At 43.4% G+C, this 12130-nt stretch overlaps 1 protein-coding gene across 3 annotated transcripts in view; it reads right to left on the reverse strand.

The window, feature by feature from the left end:
• Positions 1 to 1029: 1029 nt before the first annotated feature.
• LOC148516741 (uncharacterized) overlaps positions 1030 to 12130 on the reverse strand; it is a 146218-nt gene continuing 135117 nt past the window's right edge. For all 3 annotated transcript variants that reach the window (XM_088479607.1, XM_088479606.1, XM_088479608.1), the window contains exons 9-10: positions 10526 to 10678; positions 1030 to 2508 (exon numbers count right to left, since the gene is read on the reverse strand). In XM_088479607.1, the coding sequence (XP_088335733.1) occupies positions 2308 to 2508; positions 10526 to 10678 (354 nt within the window). In that variant the 3' untranslated portion in view covers positions 1030 to 2307. The remainder of the gene's footprint in view (positions 2509 to 10525; positions 10679 to 12130) is intronic.

Below are 12130 nucleotides of genomic sequence, written 5' to 3' on the forward strand. Positions count from 1 at the left end.
ATTCTGGGCAGCTACCATGCAATCGCTGTTCCGCCTTGTGGGAGAGTCATGGCCGTTCAAACTGACTTCTATGCGAGTGGAACGTGCAGATGGTAATTGGATGCCTGTTTCAGGCAGATCTTTTGCACCCAGCATAGGGTAGGTTTGAGTTCAGATACTAATGATGACAATGGGCGAATAGGCTTCCACATGCAGATACACAGATCTATGGCATACACAGGGGAATTCTCACATCGCATAAGTAGCCTGTTGCAGCCGTAAGGAAAAGCGTCAGTGAATGATTGCGACTAAGGCTGGGTTATACTAGACGACCTGCCAATGCGACGCCCAATGGTATGACCAAATGATATATCAGGCGGTTGGTAAACACTGCACGATCAGGTGAATGACCGCCCAATATATCATTCACCTGCACCTTCCTGGCGTTGGCAGCTGGGTCACTCCGCTGGACGTGCATGCGCATAGTGCATACACACTAGACGATCCGGATATGTTGGTCCAATCCGGCATATCATCCGGGAAATCGTCCAGAGTGCACCCAGCATAAGTGTGTAACCAGTAGCTTTCAGTACTGCAAATATAGAAAACATGCTGTGAAACAGGTGAACCTAGGGGCAGATTAAAGGAGGGGGCGCAGGGAGCAAGTACCCCCCGGGCCCACCACTTTGAGAGGGACCCCCACCACCAATCTGACCCGAACCAGAGGCGCAGCCAGCCTTCACTTCACAGTACCCTGACGGCGCCGCAGAGCAGTGCTATAGGCAGACCAATAAAATGCCAAGTTGCAGCCTGCGGCTCCCAGTGGCAGGCTGTAGGGAAGAGAAGGCAGGACTCAGAAGGGAGGGCACAGCCCAGCCGCAAACGGAGGAAGAACTGAAGTAGTGATAGAGGGGGAAATGTGCAGCTGAGCCAAGTGCAGTGTCACATCACAGTCTGTCTGAGTGTCAGCATCATAACAGAAAACAGTAAGACAGACCGTATTGAACAAGTTTTTATTAGCATTTAAAATGCAATTAAAGCCACTGGGTCCTATAGTCATGTGTCCCCTTATACGATGTGGGGCATTGGGCAGAGCCCTGTGCTCCCTGTTAGTGCCCCCCTCCCCCAGCACATTGCTGAACTATGTAGTCCTGTTCATTTTCTAAGGGATGGACATTGAGTGGGGATGGAATTAGCCCAACGACAAGTGGTAGCGGTCCTGACTAGAGGTTAGGGCTGGAGGAGGGGGGACGGGCCCCCCTGTCTTAAGTGCCCCAGGCCCCCCAAAGGCTTAATCTGGCCCTGGGTGAACTTGCTTATAAGCATGTCTGAGAGGTTTCAGCATTAGAATAGATGAGATCTCTTGCTCTAGAGGAAATAGATTTTCCACCACATCATCAATTGCAGTCTCTCTGTTGTGTAAAGAAGTCACACTGTGTGGGGAATTCGCACAGAACGCTTCAGTAAAAAGCATTTATGGAGTACAGTCATTCATTTTAGCTTATTGAATGCAAATGGGAATTTCTGAAGCACTGTCTAGGGAATTGTAGAGAAATCCATTTCACTGTTGTAATTTACACTGTTGAGGTTGTAGTAATGAGATTAATTGTAAAGCACAAAAGATTTTGAATACCAAAAGGACATCGGGATCTAAAGTATGAAAGAAGGTAAATATGAAGATTAAAACACTTCACTCCTTCCATCATTCTGCATTTATATGGCCACCAGATCTCCTTCCTTCTGTTGGGCTCTACAGAGCAATGGATGGCAGCAAGTGGACTGAACTCATTTTATTCCCAATCCCTGTGACGTTTTAATGTAATATAATTCAGCAGAAGCAAAGCTTAAAAGCTTTTAAAAGTAAATCGCGTCAGGTAAAACTATACCAATGTTACAAAATTATTGGTGTGTATGATATAACCAAGATTAATGGAAGGGGCTCTATTTCTTCTTTAGAACCCCCTCCCCACCCCCCCAAAAAAAGTATTATATTTGATGCAGGTCTTTATTTTTTCCATCCCCAAATTTTGTTTTGCAGTAGGGCTCAGGGAAAATAAAGGATTTGTTTTATTATTTTTCTTTTTTATAAATATCACTATATGACAAAAGACAATCAAGAAGACAAGAACAAAATTTAATAAACAAAGATAAAGGAGGAATAGCAGCAGTCTTGGGCATTTGTCTGAAATAATGGTTCTAAAAAATGCTGCACTCACAACAGCAGAACAGAAGCCTCAGTAAAAAAAAAAAAAAAAAAAAGAATCCGCTAACTCAGCAACCCAATTATCCTAGTCATTCATAAGAGTCTGTACTGGCTCCTCGCATGGCCTAGTCCTGTAGTCTGTTTGAAGTGTCAATAAGAACTTTGTCATAGTTCTCTATGAAGCTACTCAGTTCCTGCACACATCGTCCGGCCACCTCCTGCAGACTAGATCGCAGGGCATTCGTCACAGAAGCTTCTATAGATGGGTCTTTTTTCAGCAATGTGCTGGCAACACAAGCAAATGTCTTGCAGTCTTGAGCAAAAGCCTGGAGAGACAAAATAAAACAACAGTGTTAGTTGGTAATATCCGATTCCAACTTGTTAAATGTACTATGCAGCACTTTTCTAAGGCATGGTGTCTTCAGTGATTTCAGCCAATGCATTTAAAAGGGTCAATAATATTAAATACAAAACCCACCTGGTTAAATCCAGTTTCAAAAACCACTAAAGGCATGGAGGCTTTGAAAGTCCTCTTCTCACAAGCATGGTTGATTTTCTGTTGCCATCTAAACATCTCACTTGTCAGAATAATAATGTTTATGGTATAGGACTATATTGCCATTGTTCATGTACATGAGAAAACACAGTGTTTGATTTGCATTGTGCCAAATTAGATTATTAAACTAGTACTGTCTGTGTGCTGGCTCTTCTCTGTATTGCAGCAGACATTCAGTACATAACTAGTAGTTCACATTTAAAAATGTAAAAGTACCCCGCATTCTATCCAAGCAGCTGGACCACTTCCTGCCTTAGTGTGGTCTGCCTGTTTGTTTGGAAGATAACCGCACACACAGGCCATTACCTGTCACCAAGTGACCGCATGTTGCACCATTTGTCAATGTATATGTGACAGATTATAAAATATTGTACATACACTATGCAAAATTAAAAATGCAATTTTTCTCTAAAAACGATGTGTCTTATCATTCTGGTCACCTTTAAGAAGAGAAACTGTTTGTTCCTTTTTCATTTCAGATGTATTTGAAACTGATATTACTGTTCTACAGTTTGCTGGGCATTATGCAATTACCAAGACAACCACCCTAACTTAACACATTATCTGACCACAGAGCAACTTCGTGACTGACTGGCTCTCACCCAGAGAACAGGTTATTCTACCCTGTGTTGAAACAGAAACATTTTCTTGCAGGATTTTGCAGTGTCAGCTCCCTCAGATCGATTTTTCAAAGAAAACATTGAGTTATAGTAGGATCCCAGTGTTATAAAGCTGACGGTTAAAGAAAAATAAATAAATCTGTGGGATTGCTGGTTTGATGGGTTTGCTCAGAAAACAGAATAAAATGAGTATTTAATATTTTTATGTTTACTATATTGGTGGAGATTGGTGGAGCCTTTTATAAAAAGTCCAACAAAGGGAGATATTTTAAATGCTTGAATAAACTATTAAACATAATAATGTTAAAAGAGGCGACTGCTTCTGCGCAAACACCATACTTGCCTACCCTCCCGATTCGGCCGGGAGCGTCTCGAAAATCATGTGCCACTCCTGGCCTCCCAGAAAGGCAGGCAAGCCTCCTGGGTGCCGCCGACCCCACCGCCCCCCCCCCCCCCCCTCTGGTTACAAGAGAAAGCCCCACAGCAGGGGAGGCAGATGACGCGATGCAGCTGAATCGCGTAATTTTATGCCCCGCCCACTGCTTTACAATGGCGGTAATCTTGGAATTGTGCAGCGGGGTGGAGCCAAAATGACGCGATCATGTTGCCACACCCACAAGTAATATGTCCGGCCGCGCCCCCTATGCCGACCACGTCACCTGCTATGCCGATCTGGCTGCTCCCTCCTGAAAGGGACAGACAGAATGTCAGCAAGCATGGCAAACTTCAGTCTTCCTGTTTCTCCACGGAGGCTTCATGCACTGCTCCAAGATGGCCACCAAGATCACTACGGAGCATGTGCAGGGGCCATATTGTTTTTACTTTGTATTATAACATGGTGGGAGACTGTAATCTCCTACTTTGCTCCTAGATAGAACCTGGTTAATACCGTGTATAAAACAGTTCCAGCATCTTGCACCAGTACCTGCAAGCAGCATGCACTCACTGGCTGGTCAGCTGTATAGAACCCCGTTTTGCTCAAGCTCCGCTCCATTACCAGTATACTATTATAGTTTTGAGCATTTGAAAGTTTTCCATACAGTAATATTCCTGAATTTTTCTAATTTTGGTGGTTTGACCATCTAGCATTTATGTTCTCCTGAAACAAGCTTAATTAAAAATGTGAAATTCACCAATTTGGTTTGTTTAACTGTATGTAAGGTTCAATTTAACATCACTAATTAGATTTCACTATTTGTTTTCATTTGGAAACACAACTCTAAACTGAGCCCCTGATTTCAGGACCTTGATAACACAAAAATGAATGATCATTTTACATTAAAAGTCAGGGCCGCCTGGAATGGGGTGCCACCCCATAGGGGGCACAGTGCCAGATTACCACATGGAGAGCCCCAATAAACTGGTGACAGAAGGGCATTATTTTCTGCCTCCGGTCTGTCCTTCCTGGAGCTAAACTTTTAAGCTAAAAGAGCGGCTGCTGTAGAGCTACTGTATAGGTTCCATGGGATGCTGCAGTTGCATCAACATCTTGCAAGACTTGCTTTCTGTCAGGATCAGGACTCTGCACTACAGCCCACCCCGGATCCCTCCTCCCTGCAGCCCAAATCCCCCTCCCTGCAATGCAGTATGAATCCCCCCTTCACCCTACAAACTGAACCCCCCCCCCCTTCCCCTGCAGCCCAAAACCTACCTACCCCTTGCAGTCGGAATCCCTACTTCCCCTGCAGTCTGAATCCCTCTTTCCCACTCCGGCCAAAATCCTCTCTTCCCCTTACAGCCCTCTTCACCTCTTCCCCCTACAGCCAGAATCCCTCCTTCCCTGTACAGTACGAATCCCCCCCCTTCCTCCTGCAGCCTGAAACTTTATAGATTCTGTTGTTGTCTGCACTATAAAGAATGAGGAACCGTGCAGACAATGCTGAGACAGCTACTCTCCAGGCTCTAGGCATGGGGTCAAAATTGCTAATTATTTACATGTAAATACACACAAATTTATATATATATATATATATATATATATATATATATATACACACACACATACATTTTATATATATATATATATATATATATATATATATATACACATACACACACACATACATATACACACACGTACACTTTTAACATGGAGAGAAAAAGTTTGTGATAGCGGTTTGGCACTCACACTTTTATGCAGTCTGCGCTGCTCTGGTGCCCTCCTCTCAAATTATTATTTCCATACTATAAGATATTACTTTATATTAGATAGAGTGAGAGAGAGGGACCTGGTGCTAAGTGACTGGGGGATGGGGTGCTATTTATCAAAATGATTTTTCTTTGAAACAAAGCATTGCAAATATATTTTTCTTACAACGTTTCACCCTCACAATACTGATACATATTTTCCTCTTTGAGGTTTATGATATGCCTATATTAGCACTTCACATGACAGTGTATAAGAGTCAATATGAAAGGTTGTGATTCAAAACTACTATCTGAGCAACCTAAGATTAAATTATACCTTTGATATATCAAGATTAATATATCAATCCTTCACTCCCTTGGTCTCCGTGACACTGCCCTCTCCTGGCTAGCCTCCTACCTCTCTGACCGATCCTTCTCTGTCTCCTCTCATGACTCCTCTTCTCCCCCACAGCCTCTTGCAGTGGGTGTTCCCCAAGGTTCTGTTCTTGGACCTCTCCTTTTCTCACTCTATACATCCTCACTAGGTGAACTAATCAGCTCTTTTGACCTCCAATATCATCTCTATGCTGATGATACTCAGATCTACCTTTCCTCCCCTGACCTCTCTCCCTCTCTCCTCACTCGTGTCTCCAACTGTCTCTGACATTTCTTCCTGGATGTTCCAGCGATTTCTTAAACTTAATATGTCTAAGACTGAGCTTATTATCTTCCCTCCCCCCTACATAACCACACTTCCCACCATTTCTTTATCTATTGATGGCACAACTATCTCCTCTAGCCCCAAAGTGCGCTGTCTTGGAGTTATCCTGGACTCCTCCCTCTCCTTCAAACCACATATCCAGAATCTCTCACAGTCCTAGCGCTTTCATCTTAAAAATATTTCCAAGATTAGACCCTTTCTCACCCAGGATGCCACTAAAACCCTCATACACTCATTGGTCATCTCCAGATTGGACTACTGTAACCTTCTCCTATCTGGCCTCCCCAAATCCCTTCTCTCCCCTCTCCAGTCTGTCCTCAATGCTGCTGCTCGGCTCATCTTCCTCTCAAAACGCTCTGCATCTGCCTCCCCTCTCCTACAAGCCCTCCACTGGCTCCCCTTCCCCTTTAGAACGCAATTTAAGGTTCTCACACTCACTTACAAAGCCCTCAGCCATTCCTCTCCTATTTACATCTCTGATTTCATCTCCCTTCACTCTCCTGTCCGCCCTCTTCGTTCAACAAATGCACGCCGCCTCTCATGCCAATTGATTACTTCCTCCCACTCCCGCCTACAAGATTTTGCCCGCGCTGCTCCCCACCTTTGGAACTCTCTCCCGCTTCCCATCAGACTCTCCACCTCTCTACAATCCTTCAAACGTGCTCTCAAAACCCACTATTTCATCAGAGCCTTCCAGCTCTCCTCAACTTGCTGCTACATACTCCTCTCTCCCTGCCTACCCCATCCGTTTCACCCCTGTCTGTCCCTCCCCCTTAGAATGTAAGCTCCTATGAGCAGGGCCCTCTACCCTCTTGTCCATCTCCTTACTATACCTTCATCTGCTTCTTACTCTCTACCAGGGCACCTAACACTTGATTGCTTTGCATTGTTGCTTATCTGGGTGTTATGGTTGTGAATGTAGCAATGTATATTATCCATGTCCTGTAATGTATTGTACTGTACTGTAAGTCACTGTAAACCAATCTATTTGTTTATGTACTTTGTAAGGAGCTGCGGAACACTTGTGGCGCCATACAAATAAATGATAATAATAATAATAAGATTAGCAGTGATTTGGATGCAGCTAACACCAACTAAAACATGAAAAATGAATAGTATGTCAGGGAGCCGAGAGGAATAATTATGAAAGACTAAGCTTGATGGAGGAGCCCAGCGGTGGTACGGGTCCGCTGCCCGCATCCTCCCCTTACCTGTCAGTTGCAGCAGTCAGTGTCTCCTCAGTACAGCACACACTAGTGTGTGCTGGACTACGGTTGGACTGGACACCATGGAGGCTGATCAGTAGCAGCTGTTTCCTCTGGCTGTGCAGGGGTGGATTTGCCCCTCCTGTAGCACACCAAATACTACTTTATTTTTTTTTATTTTTTTATGAGGCCACATCCCTCATTTTGGCTCACTACAGCCATGTACAGTGTATTAACTATGTAACTAGTAACTATGAACTTGGATCAGTATTTCTACATAGTTATTGAGCACATTTACATTTAAGCGGTGTACAGTTTGAGTGTTTGCAGTTACCTCCTCCCCGTGCTCTGCATCCTCCCCCCAGGCTCTGCACCCCATCTCCCCAGACTCTGCACACCTTGCTTGACGGCCACCCTGTGACTCTCCTGGCTGCAGCAACACCATTATTGCCCCCATCATGTCTGTGATGCCAGCCCCTAACCCACCCTTGCCCCCAGTAATGCCCAAAATTCTATCTACCCTTAAGACCTCCATGCCCCAACTGCTGCACGCCTTTACCCCTTTGACCACAACTGCTGCCTGTCCCCAAAACTGCCCAAACTGCTTCCTGGCCCCAGTACTGATCCTACTGCATGCGCCAACACCCCCAAGCCTCTCCCTGTCCCAACTGCTACCTGCTTCCACACCCAGCTCTACCCAAACTGCTGCATGACCCATGCACTGCCAAAGCTGCCATCTGATGCCACCACTAGCACTGCCCAAATTGCTGCCTGATCTAACCCTCTGTCCCCAGCACTACACCTGTTGGCAATGTGAGATCAATGCAATGTATTTATAAGCATGATCAGTACTGAAAAGATGAAAGTGACTTGCCATGGTGTATGTGTAGGGCATGTGGGGTGGTCTGATGCTATGTGGGGAAGCATATAGGGAGCGCAAAAGCATAAATTATGATGGGACCCAGAAACAGTGAAGTAGGACCCAATTTTTTTTAGTAATTTTCTTCTCTCAGCGTGATCACTGCAATTTTACATTTATTACTGAGTGAAATATGGCCATTGTTAAAACATAAATAAAAATAAAATAAATGTTCTCCAAAGTACACAACTGCAAAATCAGGGTGATCTTACATTTATCCAGCTTGCTTATACAGTAACTATGGGATATGCACCTTTCTACTCTGTATTTCTAATAAATAACTACCACTGTTTTTAAAATAATGAATGTTTCAGTATATATTAAGAGAACGGATTCAATTTACAAAAACATTTTTTTTTTTTCTAACTTGTGATATTACAGACAAACCTTAATTTAATTATAAAAAATTCCTTGTATTCAAAGACAATTTGTTTACAGTTTCACATTAAGATATTGTGATAGTTTAACCATTTCCTCCTTCATAGAAATAAGAAACAAGTTGTCCCATATACTCCCTAATTGATCGAGATAGCTATACTGTAAATTACCTTGTTTCTCAGGGAAAGGAACATTGGCCTTACACTGCATGAGTATTGTACCAAATTGACAACTAAACGGCAACTTGGAATGATAATCGTGCAGTGTGAAGGGGCAAACAATAACTGGTTGTTAGAACTTGTTAGTTAAATCAAACATGTTCCCCCAACTGAATTCTTTTCAGCATAGAAATAAAGGGGCACTGTCCGCCAACTGTTGTATGTTTAACTTAAAAATAAAAAAAACAATGAAGATATAGAAAAATTGTGTGGTGTACCTCCACTTTTTATCCAGCACTGGAGCTTCAAGCCCAATGTAGGTCGTAGTGTGGATGTACCACACCATGATACTACCCAACACCCGGGGAGGTTGGCACCATGACTGGTTTCCATACAAAAAAGCATGTGGGCCCACCCATCTAGTTCTTAACAGTCATGGTGCCAATAGCATCAGGGCTCTTCTCCATACCGGATACCTGGTGGGTATTGAGGTAGTGATAAAAATGGAATTCAAACACTTTGGCAACCAGGCCATAATGGGACTTAGATTGTCAGAGACACAAGTATTAAAAATCTATTTTTATTACGATTACTATTTTTATTACTATTACCTTTATGCCCTCTGGGTATGAAGAGCAGCCCTGGTGCTATCGTCACAATGGGTGGTTATTCCAAGGAAGTTAGGGCCCTGGGGAAACCTGCCCTTGTGCCAACTTCTGTTTTTTACAGAGAGAAGTAAGCAGACAGTGTGCGCCTACTTCTAGGACATCAGAAAATGGTTCAGTTTGAGGGAAGTTGGCTGGTCTGAAGAAATAGTTTTTAAAGTGTGATTCAATATAAAAATGATTAGAATAATACAAAGAAGATATTTATAACTTATAAACATCGTCTTGTAATCATTTTTATAGTAACACTTACCAGCTTTGTGGAGCTCCCTGGGACTGCAGGGAACAGCTCAGCCTCGCTTCTGTATAGTCAGACACTGCTTGCAGAAAAGGGGGCGGGGCCACACCACAGGCAGTAAGCTGCACAGAAAGAGAGCTAATAGAGGCATGCCCCTGAGTATGGAAACCTTGGATGTGTCATGTGACCAGTAAGTGTTTGAAGATCGGAGCTCAGTCAGCGGAAGCAAGAGAAGACACAGGGATGCAGGTAGGAGAATCAATGGACACTGAAGCTTAATGTAGTGAGGGGAGAGTTACAGTGAGTAGGGGGTGAGACAGGCTCCCAGCACTCAGATCCATCTCCATGTGTGCCTCCCCAGCCATTGATCTCACTGCACGTCACTGGTTTGACCTCAAGTGACTGCGAGAAACATCAAGTTAACAATAGGTCCAATGTTACAGCATAAAAAAGTAGCTGCAGACGCTCACAGCTGGACTATTTTAGTTACTCTGGGAAACTGTAAGTAGTCCAGTACTTTCCTTTTTTGTGTGTGTGTTAAACAACCAAGGGTGCTCCCTGAAGGAATACACCTGATAGAATAACATCTGTTATCCCACTACACTTGTGTACCATTGCATCCTTTTACATAGCACACACACCATCTTAGGTCCAGCACCGACACCAACCCTTACCTACATTAACATAAAGACACAATGTATTTGCAGATCAGTTTTAGGAATAAAGAACATTATTCTGCTTTGGAATTAAACTCACCAGCTCAATCTCTTCTTTTCTACCCAAGATAACTGATGTGCGCAGCTCTTGCGCAGTGCCAGTCAGCCTACATTCCACAGCACGTAGCGAGTTTTCTTGTTCACTGGTGCCAGCAGGATCTACAGTCTCTGGGGGCATATCTAAGAATTCACCCTAAAAAAACAACAAAATAAGATACTGCAAAGGTTTCAGACAAAACAGTGTTAGCCACGTAATTTAGCAGATTGTAGTGTAATAATACAAGCAACAATTCCTGAGAACAAACTAAAATAGAAGTAGTGCTGACTGTGAAGGAAGCACCTCAAGTCAGGAAATTTTAAGTGTATTGTGTAACAGACAAGTGCTTATGTGTGTGTTACATGTGCTGTAGCAAAACCATTGTACCTGTTACTAGTGTAACACTGTTATAGATCTTATAGATTGCACCTGTAAATATGATTGCTGGGTGGATGCAGGTAGAGATGGTTCTGCTTACCCTAATATGACCAGGTTACTATCCCTTTGTTTCTCTCGCAGCATCAGCAGTTCCTCCTTGCTGCCATCTCAAGCCGCTGGATTCATGCTGTATGGTTAATCGAAAGTGGCTCGGGTATCGTCAATTCAGTGGTTGTGCAGTCTGGGGCACTTGTCAGGAAGTTTCGGACTACACAACCCCTGAACTGATGATACCTGGCCATCTCCGAATCCCCATACACTGTGGAACCCAGAGGCAGAAGCAGAGGAAGAACAGTTGATGCTGCGAGAAGACTGGAGAGAAGCAATAGGGTCAGAATAAGATAAGCAGGCTCATAAGCCAGATCCATCTTTTTCCACATCCAACCCGGCAGTTGTATTTACAGACGCAATCTATACCTACTTAAGAGAAAAGCTATAAAATTGCTGCAGCACACATAACAAAAATAAAAAATAAGTACTAAAGTATTTAATATGCAGGAATATAAAGATCAACTAGGCTTCCAAGGGAGCAGCTCCTGTACCCATTCATATTGCCCCCACTATTTAAATGCTACCTGTCTGTCCCACAAGAATACAGGCAAGTATACAGTTTAACTAGGATAAACTGTATGGAGGAGTCAGCATTTATTATTGGGGAGTACGATCAATGTTAAGGGGGGTATCCACTACAAGATCTGAAAACAACTGCACGATTACGACATTGTAATCGTTCAGTCGTGTGATGAGCCTGCACTGAACGAGCAGACGTTCAGTGCAAGGTCATCAATCATCTGGAAACATGCTGAGCCTGACGATATCGTCAGGCTGACCAGCATGTTGGAAAGATGATAGATGTCTGAACGACCAGCGTGCACGCGCATCACTGGTCGTTTTAGACACTTTTGCAAACGATTGATCGATCGAATCGTTATCGTTCAACTTAATTGTCTAGTGGATACCCCCTTTAATAGTTAATTTAACTTATGCAGCCCTTGGAGACCCACTGACATAGAGCTATATTTAAGGATTTGTATTAGGGAGGTGAACAACATACTTGAAATAAAGTGTAACTGAATATTTATTTCATGATCTCTACATCATAATGTGGTAGCAACTTACAGTTTAATAAAGGGTTATGCTTCTCTTTTTTACATCACTCTGAAGCAGCAG

The sequence above is a fragment of the Taudactylus pleione genome, unplaced genomic scaffold, assembly GCF_031769625.1.
Source record: "Taudactylus pleione unplaced genomic scaffold, aTauple2 ptg000242l, whole genome shotgun sequence".
Taxonomy (NCBI): Eukaryota; Metazoa; Chordata; class Amphibia; order Anura; family Myobatrachidae; genus Taudactylus; species Taudactylus pleione.